General features: G+C 39.7%; 1 protein-coding gene across 5 annotated transcripts in view; it reads right to left on the reverse strand.

The window, feature by feature from the left end:
- pias2 (protein inhibitor of activated STAT, 2) overlaps nt 1-18144 on the reverse strand; it is an 84009-nt gene that overhangs the window by 36427 nt on the left and 29438 nt on the right. For 4 of the 5 annotated variants that reach the window (XM_037978492.1, XM_017437067.3, XM_017437065.3 and 1 more), the window contains one exon: nt 2833-2920. The exons of the other annotated variant lie outside the window; for it this stretch is intronic. In XM_037978492.1, the coding sequence (XP_037834420.1) occupies nt 2833-2920 (88 nt within the window). The remainder of the gene's footprint in view (nt 1-2832; nt 2921-18144) is intronic. 5 annotated transcript variants of the gene reach the window in all.

An 18144-nucleotide genomic window follows, 5' to 3' on the forward strand; every position in this document is an offset into this window, starting at 1 on the left:
AAGATCTGCAACATCTTGCTGGAAACCTTGAAGGATCTAAGCTTCCTCAAGAAGTACAGTCTGCTCTGTCCCTTCTTGTAGATGGCTTCACTGTTGAGTCTCCAGTCCAGTCTGTTGTCTAGATGAACACCAAGGTATTTATATTCCTCGACCACCAAAGGTTTGATCTGACCCCGTTTCTCCTGAAATCTACAATCATCTCCTTTGTTTTGTTCACATTCAAGATGAGATGATTGTTTCCACACCATGCCACAAAGCGGTCCACCAGATCTCTGTACTCAACTTCTTGTCCATCTCTGATACATACAACTGCAACTGAGTCATCTGAGTATTTCAGTAGATGACAGGAGTCTGACTTGTGCTGGAACTCTGAAGCATACAGAGTGAAAAGGAATGGTGAGAGTACAGTCCCCTGTGGGGCTCCTGTGCTGCTGATGACCTGGTTAGACACACAGTCCTTCAGTCTCACAAACTGTGGTCTGTTTGTCAGGTAGTCATTGATCCAGGTGATTGTTGAGCCCTCCACCTGAGTCTTCTAGAGTTTCAGACGAAGCAGATCATGCTGAATTGTGTTAAATGCACTGAAGAAATCAAAGAACATGATCCTCACAGTGCTGCCTGCTTTGTCCAGATGACAGTGGGTTTGTTGAAGCAGGTGTATGACGGCATCTTCAACTCCAACTCCACAACGATTAGCAAACTGAAGGGGGTCCTGATATGTGCTGGTTTGCTTACTCAGGTGGGCCATCAGGAGTCTCTCCAGGACCTTCATGATGTGGGATGTCAGGGCAACAGGTCTGTAGTCGTTGATGACTGAGGAGTGAGTTTTCTTTGGTACCGGAACCAGACCGGATGTCTTCCACAACAGTGGTACCTTCTCTTGAGTCAAGCTAAGGTTGAAGAGGTGTTGCAGAATCCCACAGAGCTGCTCTGCACAGGTCTTCAGGACTCTGGGGCTGACACCATCTGGACCTGCAGCCTTGTTCCGGTTCAGTCTCTCCAGCTGCCTCTTCACTTGACTTCTAGAAACAGAAAAGTGGGAGGGGGAAGCAAAGGGGGCAGCAGCATCTCCTGATTTGATTGAAGACAAACTTGTGGAAGCAGAAGAGTCCTGAGGTGGAGGATAAAACATCTGAGGTGTCACAGGAAAGCTGTGGGTCAAAGGAGGGTGGGACATCTGTTTGGCTTGGGGCAGGAGAGGAGGATGGTGAGCTTGTTCCTGAACTGAACCTGTTGAAGAATGTGTTCAGCTCATTTGCTCTGTCCAGACTTTCATCTATCCGATCTTCCTTCTGCTTGAAGCCTGTGATCACCTTCATCCCTGACCACACATCTCTGATATTATTCCTTTGCAGTTTACTCTCCAGCTTCTTCCTGTACACCCCCTTGCTGTCTCTGATTTTGACTTTGAGCTGCTTCTGTATACTCCTCAATAACTCCCTATCTCGCTCCCTAAAGGCTCTTTTCTTCTTGTTTAACTTTTTAATTTTCTTTAATTCACTGGTGATCCAGGGTCTGTTATTAGGGAAGCATCTCACTGTTCTGGTGGGGATGGTGTTATTCACACAGAAGTTTATATAGTCGGTCACACAGTCATGGCATTGATGTCCTCTCCATGTGGCTTGCAAAGAGAAATCCAATCAGTAGCATCAAAACAACCCTGTAGGGCTTCTTCAGTTTCCTGTGACCACTTTCTCACAGTCCTTTTTGTAACAGGTAGTCTCTGGACAAGGGGTTTATATTGTANAGCAGAGAAAAACAAGGTTGTGATCTGATTTACCCAGAGATTTACCCAGAGGAGGTCTTGCTTTGGAAGTATATGAATCATTGACATTTGTGTAAAACAAATCCAATGTCTTGTTTTCTCTGGTAGAGCAGCTGACAAACTGTTGAAACGTTGGCAGTGTGGCAGAGAGTGAGGCGTGATTAAAATCACCAGATATTGCCATAAAAGAATTGGGGTTTTGTGTCTGTATCTTAGCAACAACGGAACTGATGACATCATATGCATTGTCGCAACAGCTGAGGGTGAAATGTAAACAGCCACCAAAACAACACTGCTTGAACTCTCTCTGCAAATAATATGGACGAAAACTTACTGCTAATAGTTCAATGTCAGGACTGCAGGGACAACACTTCACAGTAACATGTCCTGGGTGACACCATCTGTTGTTGACAAGCACTGCCAATCCATCTCCTTTCCTTTTCCTGCTACTTATTAAATCTCGATCTGCCCGTATAGTCAGGAAGCCTGGCATAGAGATGTTGGAGTCGGGGATATGATCCTGCAGCTATGTCTCAGTAAAACACATAATACTACTTTCCCGATACTCTTGCTGGGTTCTTATCAAAGCTTGAAGTTCATCCAACTTGTTAGCTAATGATCTCACGTTGCCCATGATGATGGATGGCAGAGATGGTTTGAACTTCCTCCTTCTCTCTCCCCTTTTTGCTCCTGCTCTGGATCCACAATGCCTCCTTTTCAATTCCTCTGGGATTTCTAGCTTCAGTTGTCATATTATTATTGCTTCTGCAATGTTAATCAGCTGCTCTCTGTTGCTATGGTTACGCATCATAACAAAAGAGCACAATATAAAAAGTATTGTGAAAAATCAATCCAGCTGCACAGCATCCAAAAAAAAAAGGTATAGTTGTCCAAAAAAAATGCTATTTTCCAAGGAAAAACAAGAATGAAATTTGAAAAAGAAAAAAAATCATAATGAGAGGTACAGAGCTACTCCAACGTGCTGCCATTTTGAGACGGCGCAATTCTAGAATAATGAATCATGTGACTTTCTCAGGAAATAAGAACATTTTTAAAAACACACGTACCGTGATATGCATACTTCTCGAACTTGCTGTGGAGTCAAGGCAAAGATAAAATATTTTTCCTGATGGTACCTCTGTGCAGTACTTAGTCCTAAAAACACACAATAGATACTATAAAGTGAATAAATTGAAACATAAAACAAACACATATGACAACTATGAATCTTTACTTTAATTTGGGGGTTACAGATTTGGACCACAGTAAGTGAAGCAGTGTTGAACACACTGCAGGATTAGCATCTATTTTTATGTTTTTATACAATTAGTACATCATCTCCACCTTTTTAAGAAATCCAATGGCTAGGTTTAGCTTGGGTTTCCTGAACCATCCCATTGTTATGCTTAGGCTGCTGGAGGATATACTGACATACATTTCCTCACTCTGATGCTGTCTTTACTTTCTCTACTCTCTATGTTTATACATGACATTATTGCTTTTCTAACTTGTGCTTTTTCTTTGTGTTTCTTCCCATAGAAACTACAGTTGGACTAGTCATTCAGTATTTGTTTGTGTCTCTTTCCTGTCCACTCAAACACCAGTCAAATGGCCATTCATCCTGAGCCTGGTTCGGCTGGAGGTTTCTTTCTGCTGGATTCCTTAGATAAGTAACTTTTACTAATTTTAATTTCATAAATCGCATTTGTGAGGTCAGACACTAATGTTGGACAAGAAGGCTTGGCTCGCAATCCCCGCTCTAATTTATCCCAAGCGTGTTCTATTGGGTTGAGGTCAGAATTCTGTGGAACCTAGTCAAGTTCTTCCACACAAAATTCACTCATCTATGTCTTTATGGCCCTTCTTTGCACACTGGTGCGCAGTCATGATGGAACATGAAGGGGCCATCCCCAAACTGTTCCCAAAATGTTGGGAGGATGAAATTGTACAAAATGTTTTGGTATGCTGAAACATTAAGAGTTCCTTTCACTGGAACTAAGCGTCCAAGCCTAAGTTCTGAAAAACAACCCTACACCATAATAACCCTTCAACCAAACTTTACACTTGGCACAACACAGTCATACAAGTACTTTTCTCCTGGCAACAGCCAAACCCAGCGTCGTCCATCAGATTGCCAGACAGGCAAGCGTGATTTGTCACTCCAGAGAAGATGTCTACACTGCTCTAGAGTCTAGTGGAAGCATATTTTTGAACAATGTCTTTTGATTGTTTTTTATGTAAACAACACAAAACAATAACAAAAATACACACAATACAAAAATCCCTCCTATCCCATCCCTTCTATGCCGGATCCATTACCCCAACATGTACTTGTAAAACAACCAATGTAAGTTTCAGGTTTGTGCATATATAATACAATCAACATTCGACTGTTACATAAAATTTTCTACTGAAATGCCTTCAATATAAGATATAACTGGCTGCCAGATATCGTAGATTTTTTTTAACAGATCCTTTAACTGTGTATCTAATCTTCTCCAAGTGAATGTGACACATAACCTCTCTTAACCAGTGTCCATATACCGGAGGATGTGGATCCTTCCATCTACAAAGAACAAGTCTCCTGGCCAGTAGGAAGCAGAAAGCTAACATAGTCCTCTTATGTTTGCTGTGGGAAGCATCTGCTGGGGCCACCCCAAAGAGAAAGATGAGTGGTGACAGATGTACAATTTGTCCAAATAGTTCCGAAAAAGTGTCAAAGATAGATTGCCAGTATCCATGTAGCTTTGAACAGGACCAGAATGTGTGTAAAAGTGTTGCTGGAGTTTGTTTGCAACAATCACATGTCGGATCCAAGTCCTTTTCAAAGTTGTGCAATTTATCTTTAGACCAGTGTAGATGATGTACTACCTTGAATTGAACTACTGCATGCCTCAGGCATATTGAGGAAGAATAAATATTCTGAATAACCTTTTGCCAAACTAAGTCTAGTATGGATTCCTCCAAGTCCATCTTCCACCTGTATTTCAGAGAGTCCAAATTGGTATCATTGTATGAACTAAGCAATGTATAAATTCTACTCATGGAACGTTTTGTGTCGGATCTACACCCAAAATTTTATCCATAAGAGAAGTAGACATAGAGGAAAACACCCAGAGTTTGACATTACAAAAATGTCTCAATTGCAAATACCCAAAGAACTGTGATTTGTGGATATCAAATTTCTGTACCAGCTGTTCAAATAAGGCAAACTTATTGTGTACATAGAGATCATGTAATAAATTTATTCCTTTTAGCACCCAGGCATTGAAAGCTGTTTCTGTCAATGAGGGAGCAAACGTGTGGTTATTTAACACTGGAGCAGACATTACTAACTCTGTACTTTTAAATGACTTCCTACACTGATTTCAGATTTTTACTGTGTTGATTACCACTGGGTTTGGAAGTGTATGTTGAAACTGGTTGTTTAAAAGGTAACTGGGAGCAGAGTAGAGCAGAAAAAGAGCTAGATGTAATCGAGTTCCTTTCCAAGGCCACCCAACTTGGGACAGGAGTGTCCTTTTTTACCTAATACAGTAAGGTTCTAACGTTAGCTGCCCAGTAAAAGTACATGAAGTTAGGTAACGACATGCCTCCAAGATTACAGGGTAATCTTACTGCAATCAAAATTGCATCATCAGAAAATAAGGAAAATTTATGTTCAGTGCTGGTATTCCTGTCTTCTACCTCGTGTCAGTTCAAAATAGCTGGATATGTTGCTATTAGTGCACACCGCTGCCATTGGTAATGTATATACTGTATATCAGCTTCACCCATGACATAAATTTAGGGCGGAAATTAAACACCTCCAAGGTCTTGAAGAGGTAGTTCCACTCCACCTGATCAAATGCTTTTTCAGCATCTAATGAAAGTATGATCTTATCACAATTATGACCGGGTGGGGTGGGAGTGTATAACACAGGGGTGTCAAACTCATTTTGGTCTAGGGGCCACATACGCCTTAATCTGATCTCAAGGGGCCAGACCAGTAAACTCTTTGCAAAATTACATAAAACTAAAAAATGTGGACTTATTGTTGGTTTTTATATTAAATGAATCTTCTTTTTACTAAATATATTATAAACAACCTAAGAGTTTTTTAAGAAAAGTATATGCAATTTCAACAACACTTCTACTCAGTTAAAACATTTATTTAAGTGCAATATGCATAAAAACCAATCACAGTGATTGTACAATTTGCAAAACATTTAGTCACAGTTTTTGGAACTTAAAAACACTGTCCTGTATGTTACAATACATCAAACAGATCAAAACTTAGAAATGATTTAAAATCAATTTTCCACATCTTGGAAGCAATTTGAACAAATGATTTGACTCCACACATTTGAAATTTTAAGTGACAGGTATTTTAAACAGACATTTGATAAAGTAAATTTGTCCCTTCCTTATTAATGCATAAAAACTTGCATACATAACGTGTTGCATGCATAAGAAATATTTTACTTAACAAAACTCTTCTGTTGTAAATGTTACTGACTAGCACTAACTTTAACAGCAAATACTACAGCAAATATTCAAAGCTGATTATTTTTATAGTGAAACATTGAAAGCAGCATTCCATAGGATTTAGTATCAACTCAGTATTTGCCCCTGAAACTTGGCATATTTTAGCCTGCACAAGTGCATCAATATCAGGCATCATGTCCTGAGTAGCAACCAATTTCAGAATCTCATTTAATGCTTATGTGTGAGCTTTGAGCTCATTCGTGAGAAAATCGATGTGTTGGAATACCATGGGCAATGTTACAATCACTGAGAAATCCAAGATGGTGCCAGTGTGTGTGGCCTGTCGTCTCTTGCTATCAACATTGGCTCCATGTGCACTATAGAATTAATTTTAAGCTCCTGTTATTTGCTTTTAAATGCTTGAACAACCTGGCTCCACCATATCTATCTGAGTTGGTTCTGCATTTCTGCCCGCCCCGATCCCTAAGATCAGCTGATCAGTTACTGCTGACAGTCCCCAAAACTAGGCTGAAGCTCAGAGGTGACAGAGCATTTGCTGTTGTTGCTCCCAAGCTTTGGAACAATTTACCCTTGAATGTCAGACAGGCCTCCTCTCTTCCTGATTTTAAATCTCTTTTAAAAACTTTTATTCTTTCGCTTTTAACGCAACGTGACTTTTGTCTTGCTTGGCACCTTAAAACACACCTGCCGTGAACCTGTATGTATATGTCTTTGTATGTTGTTTTTTTTTTCTTACTGTTTTTATCTATTGTACAGAACTTCGGTTACCCCTATGGTTTTTTAAAATGTGCTATAGAACTAAAGTTGATTGATTGACTGATTGAGAAGGCTGTCAAACTGACGATGATTGAGAGCTCTGGCTTGGATGAAATTAACAGTTCACACAACCACCTCCATGACATGATCCATTTTTAACGACTTGCAGCATGCCTCCTGATGCAAAATACAATGAAATGTCCAAAAATCACCCCCTTTACTTGCGGCTTGTACTTTCTCTCTGAACTTTGTCACAACACCAGCCTTTTTCCCGATCATTGACGGCGCACCATCAGTAGCCAGACTTACAGCGTGAGACCAGTCCACCTCGACTCTGTCCAGCGCTCCAACAACAGAGCAGAAAATGTCTTCAGTTGTTGTGGCGTCATAGGCATCATCTCGACAAACCCCTCTGTGACAGTCAAAGTCTCGTCAACTCCACGAATGAATATGGCCAGTTGAGCGACGTCCGCAATATCAGTACTCTCATCAATTGCAACAGAAAATACTAGAAATGACTCCGCTTTGCGTTTCAGTTGGCTGTCCAAATCTGCCAATAGAAATCCTGTCTGCCATGGTATTTCTCGTCAAGCTAATATTGGCAAAAGCTTGTCGGTTCTCAGGACACACAATTTCAGCAGCTTTCAGCATGCAGTTTTTGACAAACTCTCCCTCACAGTATGGCTTTGATGCTAATGCTATTTGGCTAGCAATTATGTAGCTAGCTTTCACCACAGCATCACTGGCCTCTCGACTCCAGGAAACAGGTCGCTGTTTCCTCAGACCCACCAGCAGTTCGTTTATCTTCTGTTTTCTCAGTTCTCCATGCAAGCTGTTGTATTTCTCACCATGCTGAGTTTCACAGTGGCGCCGAATACTGTATTCCTTAAGCACTGAAACTTGCTGCAGGCACAACAGGCACACGAGTTTTCTATTTACCTTCGTGAACATATAGGGAGAAGTCCATTTTTCTTGAAAAATCCGACACTCTGTCTACTTTTCCCTTTTTTGACAAAGACATATCGTTGATGAGGGTGCCAGTGCCAACAGAAAAAGCGAGTAAAGTGCACAGCTTATAGAACCTAAAGCTCAGTGCTACCATCTGCTGTCAGTTGCGACGCAGTGTTGCATCATGTTGTCTGCTCTGACTAAAACACAGCGCCCCTGGTGGACAGTTTGGGAACTGCATATTTTCAATAAAATGAAGTTCATTGTGTTTTTCAATTATAATTATTGAATGATGATAAAGACTTTATCCCACGGGCCAGACTAAACCCTTTGGCAGGCCGGTTCTGGCCTGCAGGCTGTACGGTTGACACCCCTGGTATAACACATCAAACAGCCGCCTAATGTTAAAGTAAGACTGATGATGTTTAACAAATCCTGCATGGTCAGGTGAGATAATAGTGGGGATAATTCATTCAAGTTGCTTTACCAACACTTTTTTGAGGATTTTTGTATCAGTGTTTAGGAGCGATATTGAGCAGTGTGAACTGCAGTTTGGTCTTTCTCCTTTTTTAATAGCAATGAGATTACAGCTTGACGCATAGACCATGGCAATAATTGCATGGTCAAAGATTCTTCAAAAACTAATAATAATAATAATAGAGGAGCCCAGGGGACTTTCCATTTTGCATGTTTTTAATTGCAGAGTTTATTTCCTCTAGAAAAAATCTTTCTTCAGCCCATTAGACAGGTCTGAACTTACTGAGGGGATCCTAACATCCTTAAAAAATTATCTAATTCAGCTGTGCTTAGTGATGACTCAGAGGTATACAAAGATCGGTAGCATTTGCTGAAACATACATTAATTCCGGCCTTGCCGCAGCATTTCACACCTTGGTCTAGTGCAGTGTTCCTCAACCTTTTTTGGAACAGTGCCCTTCTATCCATTATCCAGGCCTCTTACTGCCCCCCCCCCCTTTTTTTTGCCGTTGTACATGAATAAATCTTTTTTATTCATGGACTTATAAAATATAATACCTGATCTTGGTTATGGCCCATCAGAAAATATCTGTGGGTCATTCTCCACCATGAACTGCTTCAATGAGTCCCCCACATCCTGCAGTGAAGTTCAACAAATGATTACTGTCTGAACAACAAAATAACACAAACAAGTTCCTTTATTTTTCCTGTCATGCTGTGTTCTACTGATCAGTAAGCAGTTGTAACCTGAACATTTCCAGGCCTCCTCTTGATGCTCAGACAGAACTTCTTTCTGCTGTCTTTCAACCACTTTGAAAAGCTTTTTTCATCCCTACAACATATTTATCCTTCTGCCTCTCCATCTTTAGCTCTCTGTCATCAGATGATAAGACTATTCAAATGAAAACAATCGCGCTCCCGCGCATGCTCGAGGGGAGCGCGACAGGAGGGGAGGTGAAGGGGCGCCTGTTCAGTGACGTGTCTCTGTTATCGATCAAATCATTTACACATGCGCAGACAGCTGGTAAATGCAGAAAATGCTTCTGGATTTGCACCACTGTGGACACAGACTGGAGCGGGTCTCCTCTCTGCTGTGAGATTGACAGCTGTCAGTGCTTGGGGAAGTGGGCGGGGCTTAAGGCACGCTGCAAAATGATTGGTGCTTTCACACATGTAGCCGCCAAAGTCTCCAATAACACAGAAAAAAGTCAGTAGATTTGTCGCTAGTCGCTTTAAAAAAATGGCCAGACGGATCTGAAAACTCGCTAAATATAGCGACAGTCTCTAAGTTGTCCCCTATTGTGCTCCAGCCCGTGCAGAAAACATTGCGCTGCACATTAGTTCCTGTTCAAAAAAAGGACGTGTGCGTGTGTATCTTTTTACCGTGAGAAATACAAAAAGTGGCGTGTGAGCGTTTGCGCTTCACACAATGCGTGTGTCTCACGGTCAATGCGTGAAACTTGAGAGCCCTGATTTTATTCATAGACTAATAATAGATTGTGACTGATGATAAGACTTTAAAGTTCACAACGACACAAATAAAGCTGCAGAGAAAAGTCGCAGCTGTGTTAGCTGACATCAATTCAGTGTTACACCGGCTGATGCAGCTGCTGTGATGCACTTCTCAAGCCGTAGGTCTCTGGTTTTAGAATATTTTATCTTTTATTGTTCGTTTGTGTTCACATGTTTTGGCAATGCTGTTCCGCAGTCATGTCAACAAAGCATCTTGTCCAGAAAAGAGTTAATGTGCGTCTGGATGCTGGACGCTTTCAGGGAAAGTCCGACAACAGTATATTGCTCTTGTAAATGTTTAACCACTGCGATAACAATGCACAGTGTATCCTTCAGAGAAATTAACCCATGTAAGAGAAAGAAATAATTCCAAGGGTAATATCACTAAAGAGAGCATTCCTTTCTCAGAGTTTACAAAGTAACTGCCATGTGGGACAAATTATAAAACGATACTCTGATGTCCTGTTCTCCTGAAGGCAGCACGGAGCTGCACCGAAGAGAAACACCATCTATACAGTTGCAGTCTGTGCCGGTTTTAATGTTTTAGGCCACAATATTTTTGCAAGGAGTTCAAAGTTTTAACTGATATTGTTGTGAATCTTTGGTGTAAACATTACCTTCAAGACCTGTGGTCATGAAGGTGATTGGAATACTTAAATTCAATGATTTGGATGGGGGAGTGAATACTTCTGGCAATACAGTGTATGATTTGGGCTTGTTTTGTTTTCCTATAGTGCCCTGAGATTTTGTTGTAATTTGGCACCATATAAATAAACTGAATTGAATCAAATTTCTAAAACCTGACCCAATACCTTTTCATTGTGAATAAAAACGGAAAAAGCTTGCTGTTAATTGTTTATTTAACATGTTAAAATTTCAATAAACATAGTGTAAAAATAAAAATAAAAAGAGAAGAAAAAAGCTGTTTCAAATTGATGAGATTGAAGTTAACATTTTTTAGGAATATCAGTGAAAGCTAAGCAAAAATAAGAGAGAAAAAAACAGCTGTTTGTGTGTCTGAAAACTGACAGCTGAAAGAATAGTTGAATAAAATTATACCTTACTGAAACATTACACTACACATTACACAAAAAGTTAAAAAAAAATTAGAAACAAAATGTCACAAAAACTAATTTTCTTTTGACACAAGGACAGAGAAGTTTCATAAGAATTGTGTAAATCTAGAGTTTTATATTTACATTGTTTTCCATTACAGTTAAACTTCATTTACTTGGTTTATTCTTCTTGAGCCAAGGAAGGGGCCTGAAAAAGTTTCTTCCTTCCACAGTGTACTGAATTCCCTCTGGAGGACAATGTTGGACAGGTAACTGTGAGTCACGCACTAGCTAAGCCAGCTAAACACATTCTGGGGGTCCTTAAGTAGTGCTGCGTCTTGCAGAATCACATTGCGATTGCTTTATTAGTTGAACAGACGTGCGTGGCTGAAACTATGTAAGGGCATTACTCGGCAATATGATATGTTAACATTCCGTACTGTTCAGACCCTCCAGGATTTCGCGATGTTGTGATCGCAACTATTAACGCAAAATCAAGCAAACCCCACAAAACTTTTTGCAACTTTGTCCAAACCACTAGATTTTTAACCCCAAATAACTCACGAAGAAGAGATGTGACGTCACATCCTGTTAACATCAGAATGCCGGGAGCATGCAGGACCAGCGACCGAAGCGAAAATGTGCGCTAATGCTTCACATTTCAGCAAAGGACTGTGCAAAACACCTCAGTGAAGTTAGTTTTAAGTTGGATATTGGATATTCGCGCTCCGTGGAGTTAGCAGTGTCTAGCTCACAGCTGGCCCGAAACAGGAACGCTAATGTCTGCCAGCCGTCCCTAAGTGAACCACTGCGCGTGAGAGAAGGGGCCGGCAGAGAATGCAACAAGAAAAGTTTGAGAATTCATCGAACTACCAAAACTCAGAATCAAACAAAGGATCAAACATTTACCAGAAGAGATGGTTAATGTGACATAATGATGTTATTCTGAGCTGGCTCCCTGGTTGTAGAAAGCCAAACTGGTCATTGTTTTTTTTAAAAAGAAATGAAAAAAAAAAATGTTAATGTTAAGAATCAGCCCTGGTCTAGAACTGAAAGTTACTTAGTGTAAAAACCACTGGGGAGAAGTTGGTGAGTAATGGTGTGTTCCAGTTGCTCGCAGAGGTCAGAATTGTCTACTTCTAAGTAGTACATTTCCACTACATAGAACACCCCCTGAAGTCGTAATTCCAAGTTGGAAAGTCAGAGCCAATCCACCAACCCCAACATCAGAATTCAAGAAGGCTGCTACAGGCAACAACAGTAAGTAAAACTTTATTACTTTTACTGTTAATGACAGTTTTGTATAATTTATTTCATATTTAGTCAGTCGTATACAAAGTTATTTTCAAGGTTAAGAGGACATGTTACCATGCTGAATGCATACACAAGATACCATGTAGAACACTGTTAATAGGGGTTCAAGCCCACAGAGGCAAGGCAAAAGCTGGAAGCATGGAAACACACCTTATTTTTATTTTTCTCTAGTAAAAAAAGTCATATTGCAGACCAAACCACAAGGAGTCTTGGGATGATATTTACATTGTAGTAAATAAGGCTTGCATATGCGAACCACAAAGATACTCAGATATGTCCACCTATAAGGGAAACTATCATTGAGGTTTTTGCAGTTTGTCCTGTAACTTTTAAAACGTAAGTTGCCCAATTTAAAGCCTTATATGGGTCACTTCCTGAAATGGGGTCACCATTGTGCAGTCAAAATTATTGATCAGTGAAAACATACCATCCTTATGAACAGAGGGAAAAAAAAACAAAATGGTTGCCTCTATAAACTATGATTAAATAACTGTGATAACCTAGATGGCTTATTTTAAAATTTTACTTTTTTTAGATTTTTTTTCTGAAAAGAAAGACACCAAACCATATCAAATTTGTGACACACAACACCTACAGTATTATTTTGATATAAATAAACAAATTGCTTCAACTTATTTGTCTGAATTTTCTTCTCATTTCATGGGCACACGTTAAAATTAATTTTCCTCAGTAGACCAATGTCTTAATCGTTCGGTGTGGCTGCAGACAGCATGGCAAAAATGTGGTGTCAAATGTAACTCGTAGTGTCCTGGCTTTCCCCGCAATTACCATCCCATAATGATATGTGCAGAAGTTTAATGCGCCGATCAACAAATCATCAAGTTATCAAGCTGTGCAAGCTTCCCCACGAGGAGGAGTCATCTGTTTCATGTCACTAAAGTTACGTTAAAAACCTTTTTTAACGCTTGAACCCTTAAAAAAAAAACTTCACCCTTTTGTCACATATTGGTGGGCCCTTTTTCATGAAATGACCCATACCTACGTGTTCCGTGCTGTACTGAATCAGATGGTAGAGACTATGCTCATTTCCACCAAAAATCCTTTCTCACTATATTGCAAAATTTGCAACACATTCATTGGACATCTTTTCAAGGGTTTAAAGTTCGATCTCCATGAAACTCACCATGTTAAATCTAGATACCAAGCTAAATATAGGTGTACAAGTATTTATTTTAAAAAATGTAAACGTTAACCTTGCGCAAAAATGTTATGCAAGCTAGCAAAGAACATGTTTGATCATATCTTAAAAACAGCAATAGCTGAGGAGATGAAATTTGGGGGAGCCAATTCTGAGATAGATAGATAGCGGACCAGTTTCCTACCCAGCTGCACGAGAGTGGGGGGGGGGGAGCTGTTTTGCATGTCCTGCAGTGTAATCATGGAACATAAACGCAAGTCATCCATCGACAAACACTTTGTATCTGCAAAACATGTGAGGAGAGCTGCAGACGATGGACAATCCAGAAATGGTCATGAATGTCAGTTTATAAGCTATCAAAGTTCTCAAATAAAGAACCTTTTGATAATGTCAATGTTTGTTGGTAATTATTTTACAAAACTAGTAAGTATTTTTGGTTTATATACTAAAAGTTATGGTTTTTTATTGATTTTAGTTTAAAAAAATCACAACTTTTCATCGCAACTTTTAGGAAAATGCCCCGCGAAATCAGGCATTTTAGCTCGCAACAATCACAAAAAATGACCGCAAAATCCTGGAGGGACTGTACAGTGAAACACAACAGAGGTAACTTGCTAAAAATATTCTTCTTCAATTCCACAAAGCTGAAGTTGGTTTACAATTGCAGCTTCCAATTCGGAAAATGGCTAAAGGGCGATTACATCTCATTTTTCACTACCTTCAGCATTAATCTACTCTAGATAAAAAACTACAACACCTCGACACTTCAAACCTGGACCAGATTATTCTGCACTGATTGCAGAACATTTAAAACCAAGTGTGTGATTTTTGAAACCTTAATCTGATTTGTAAAACCTCAAAAAAGGGCGACTTCAGCACTTTTTTTTGCATCAGGACCACACTAGTGCTGGTCCAGCTCCAAAACTACAACACCTAGACCAGGGGGCGGCAACCCAAAATGTTGAAAGAGCCATATTGGACAAAAAAAAAAAATATGTCTGGAGCCGCAAAAAATTAAAAGCCTTATATAAGCCTCATAATGAAGGCAACACATGGTGTATGTATCTATATTAGCTATATTAGCCTATCTGATAGGCTAATATAGCTAATATAGCTGCTTCGGAGTCGGGCCAGCCGGGCCAGCCCTGCTTCGTGGGCGCCGCAAGCTTAGCTCCTGTTCACTAATTGGTCATGGGTGTGACCAGATGGAAGCATAAAGAGCGAAGGTAGGAATATAAACAACAGCGTTAGCTTACCCTGCAACGTTTATGCTGTCTGTCCCCCTGCTGAAGGCGCTGTAAAGCCTGAAATCTCCGGCGGAAAACAGCTGTCCTACTCCGCGCAACAATCGCGGCATCCAGAGCATTTCTTCCACTGCGCCTCTCTTCCTGAAGTCTCAGGAGAATCCCCATAAGTTTATAAAACAGCAACAACACAGGGCCAGCCAATGACTTATATGGATAGACATGACATCACGTGACTTTGGATGAGCTAAAAACGCCGCCATCTTACGCTAGTAATTCAGTTCCACTTTTGCGCCTATCAAAACAGCAATGCCTTCTTATTATGCTGCATTTTTCTGCACAAATCTTCACGGAAAATGTCCGGACGGCATTACATTTCATCGGTAAGTGTTTTTCTTTTAATAACAAGGCTGCATAACAAGGAGATCAGTGCCTGAGTCTAACTTTACTGCAGAAGACGTGCATCAATACTGGACGTTATTAGCGCTAGTTTTAACGTAAAATTTTCTGTGTTATGCTTCTGTGAAGTCAAGGTCTCGCGTTTAAACATAAACATGTGTGGTATTAACTGAAAAGTTAGAATCAGGGAAGTGACTGCCTTGCTACTGCAAAGTTCATGGGGGTAAAATGCCTTTGTAATTAACCGTGCTCAAGATAATTTTATTATGTACCAAAAATGCAGACGTACATTTGTATAATTGTGTAATCAATGCATTTGCACACTGTCATATCATAAACATTTTTTGTTTATGCTTTCAGGAGGTAGATGCCCTGTTTAACATCTTTAACTCACATAATCTGCACTGCAGTGGCTTCAAACATCCTATATGTCAAAGCAACTGGCCTGAAGTTGCTGAAAAAGATAAATGGTAAGAACCCATTTTGTTTACACTTTACACCCACCTAATATCAAAAAGTTCTGAAGCTTAGTGGATATATAATGTAAATGACACTTACATGAAATTGAGAGCATATATAAAGTTCTTTTTTCTGTTATTTAAATAACATTGCAGGTTTTTAATTTGTAAAATCCTGCAATCTTGGAATATATTAATATGTTTCATCAATGCAAGCATGCTGTCACTGTGCAGGTAGATTTAACAACAACCCCAGTTGTCTACAGTTCATGGCTATCTTCCGTAAGCTGATTGTGCACAGCGGAGTGTTACCCAGCCCAAGCTGAAATGTGGCCATCATGGACAGCACACAATGCCTCAAGTTGCCTGAAGCGTGGCATCGTGAGGCGGCAGAGTCGCTGTTTAATGACAACAACTTGGACCACACATACTGCAAGTGGATATCAATAAAACATGTTATGTTTGTGTCAAACATTGTCACCTACATTGCAGGGTTTCTTGTGTGTCGGATCATGTCTGCTGTATGTTGTGATGTCTGCAAAGCATCCTTAGTGTCAGCTGCTGTTCAACCATGTCATGAGGAGTTGTATCAGTTGCTGGAGTTGAAAAACTAAGGGGGGCTTGTCACACCATCACAACATGTAGTCTACACAGGGGTGGAAATTAGCACCCGCCACCGGCCAAATGCGGGTAAATATTTGAAGTGGCAGGTGAATTTGATCAACACACGCCACTGCAGCGGGTTGGCAATTTGAACAGAAAAGGTGTTATTTGTCCTCCTGACATACAGGGGGCAGCAATGTGCTCGAGTTGCTGCTGTTACGTCGAGCCGTGTTCCCCGATCAGATACGGTTCCCCCTGCCTCTCTGTAAATAATGACTTAACTATTAACAGAATTGTTTAGAGGGGCAAATATTTCTCATTAAAAAAACAAAAAAAAAAAAACATAATTCTTTTGCAAATAAAATGTGCTAATAATATCATAATACAGAGTTATTCCTCTGTATTATGATATTATTAGCACATTTTGATATGATATTATTAGCACAGTTAAGGAGTAGTTGGTAAATTATTTTTGCCCTGTGTTTTAGAGGGGGAACCGATTATTTCAGACGGTTGAAATATTTGGTTTCCCCCTGGTAACTTTTGCAAAAAAAGAACAAATCTCTCCAAATTCACAGGACTTGTTGTCCATGATGAGAGGAATAAACACAGTTAAAAACTTGTTGGTAAACTAACTGGTTGTTGTTGGATAATTAATGATCTAAATAACATTCAACCCGAATGTTATTTAGATAAAAACAAAATACCACTTCAGGCGGAGAAAACCCGCATAAAAATATTACAACAATTCACTGCAAACCCATATGATGCACTCGATCCACTACAGATTACATGCAGTCTAACACCAATTAGGTGTTGTGATGAGAAGCTATTTTATTTTCTGTTTTTCAAGAGTAGTCGAGGGAAGAACCAAAAGTTAAAAAACGTTTTTTTTTTAACTAAATCAATGACGTCATGACGTCGGTCACTGTGCGTTCGCGCCTACGCCCGGTGTTCAGACGATCTGTGCTTCCTCATCAGATTTTCCTACCGTAGCACGGCTAAACAGCTATGTCTAACGGTCGGTGCTACCCGTCAAAAACTGCTACCGTCATGTTTACAAACCGAAAACTATAGCGGTTCTTGTTAATGTTAAATATCATCAGATACTGAAGTGGAAGCTTAGGAGTTATGCTTAGCATAGCTTTGGAACAATTTATATCCACGATGAAAACCTTTCTAAAACCACAAAAATCACTTCCTTCATCAGAATATCCTACCTGTCTAAAAAACATTACAACTTCCATACAAAAACTTACAAAAGCACAAAAAATACTTTAAAAAACACTCCACAGAAATAAATTTCACTTGTCTGAATTTTTTATGTACAGATATGCATCTTTTAATGGTTTAAAATAAAATAAGAAAAATCTATTTATTTCCATGCAGTGTCCAGAAAGAGGTGTTGTTCAACTTGTAGGGCAGCACAACTGCTTCCACCCACCTCCATCATCATCATATGAAATTACTTTTTCTCACAACAAAAAATAGTGGCTGGTAAAATATTTGAGTGGCTGGTAAAAAAAATTTTAATTTCCACCCCTGAGTCTACATCCTCACTGCAGCAGAAAAAGGTATCAGGCTGTTCATGAGCACTGCGTCAGCAAAGAACACCTGTTCCGTACATAAAGTAACAATGTATGTGAAGAATGAATGTGGGGACATTGATCCACTTTGCCTTGGAGAACATATTACAGAGTCTCAATATGGAATAGATAACCATTACTTTGACATCATCAAAGTCTTGGTTGCCTGTTACTACACCGTCAGGCAGAAACACATCGTACGTTTACGCTCCTCACATCTGAAAGAAAAAAAGAGTCTGTACAACAAAAACTGACCAAGGTTATACTTTTCAAAGGCCACTAACTGCTTTCTGACAATGTATTATGATCAGACAATTTTAAATTTGGTGTTTACATTTGTTGTTCTTAAAATACACTAATGCATATGCCTGATATCTGTA

The sequence above is a fragment of the Kryptolebias marmoratus genome, linkage group LG1 (assembly GCF_001649575.2).
Source record: "Kryptolebias marmoratus isolate JLee-2015 linkage group LG1, ASM164957v2, whole genome shotgun sequence".
NCBI lineage: Eukaryota > Metazoa > Chordata > Actinopteri > Cyprinodontiformes > Rivulidae > Kryptolebias > Kryptolebias marmoratus.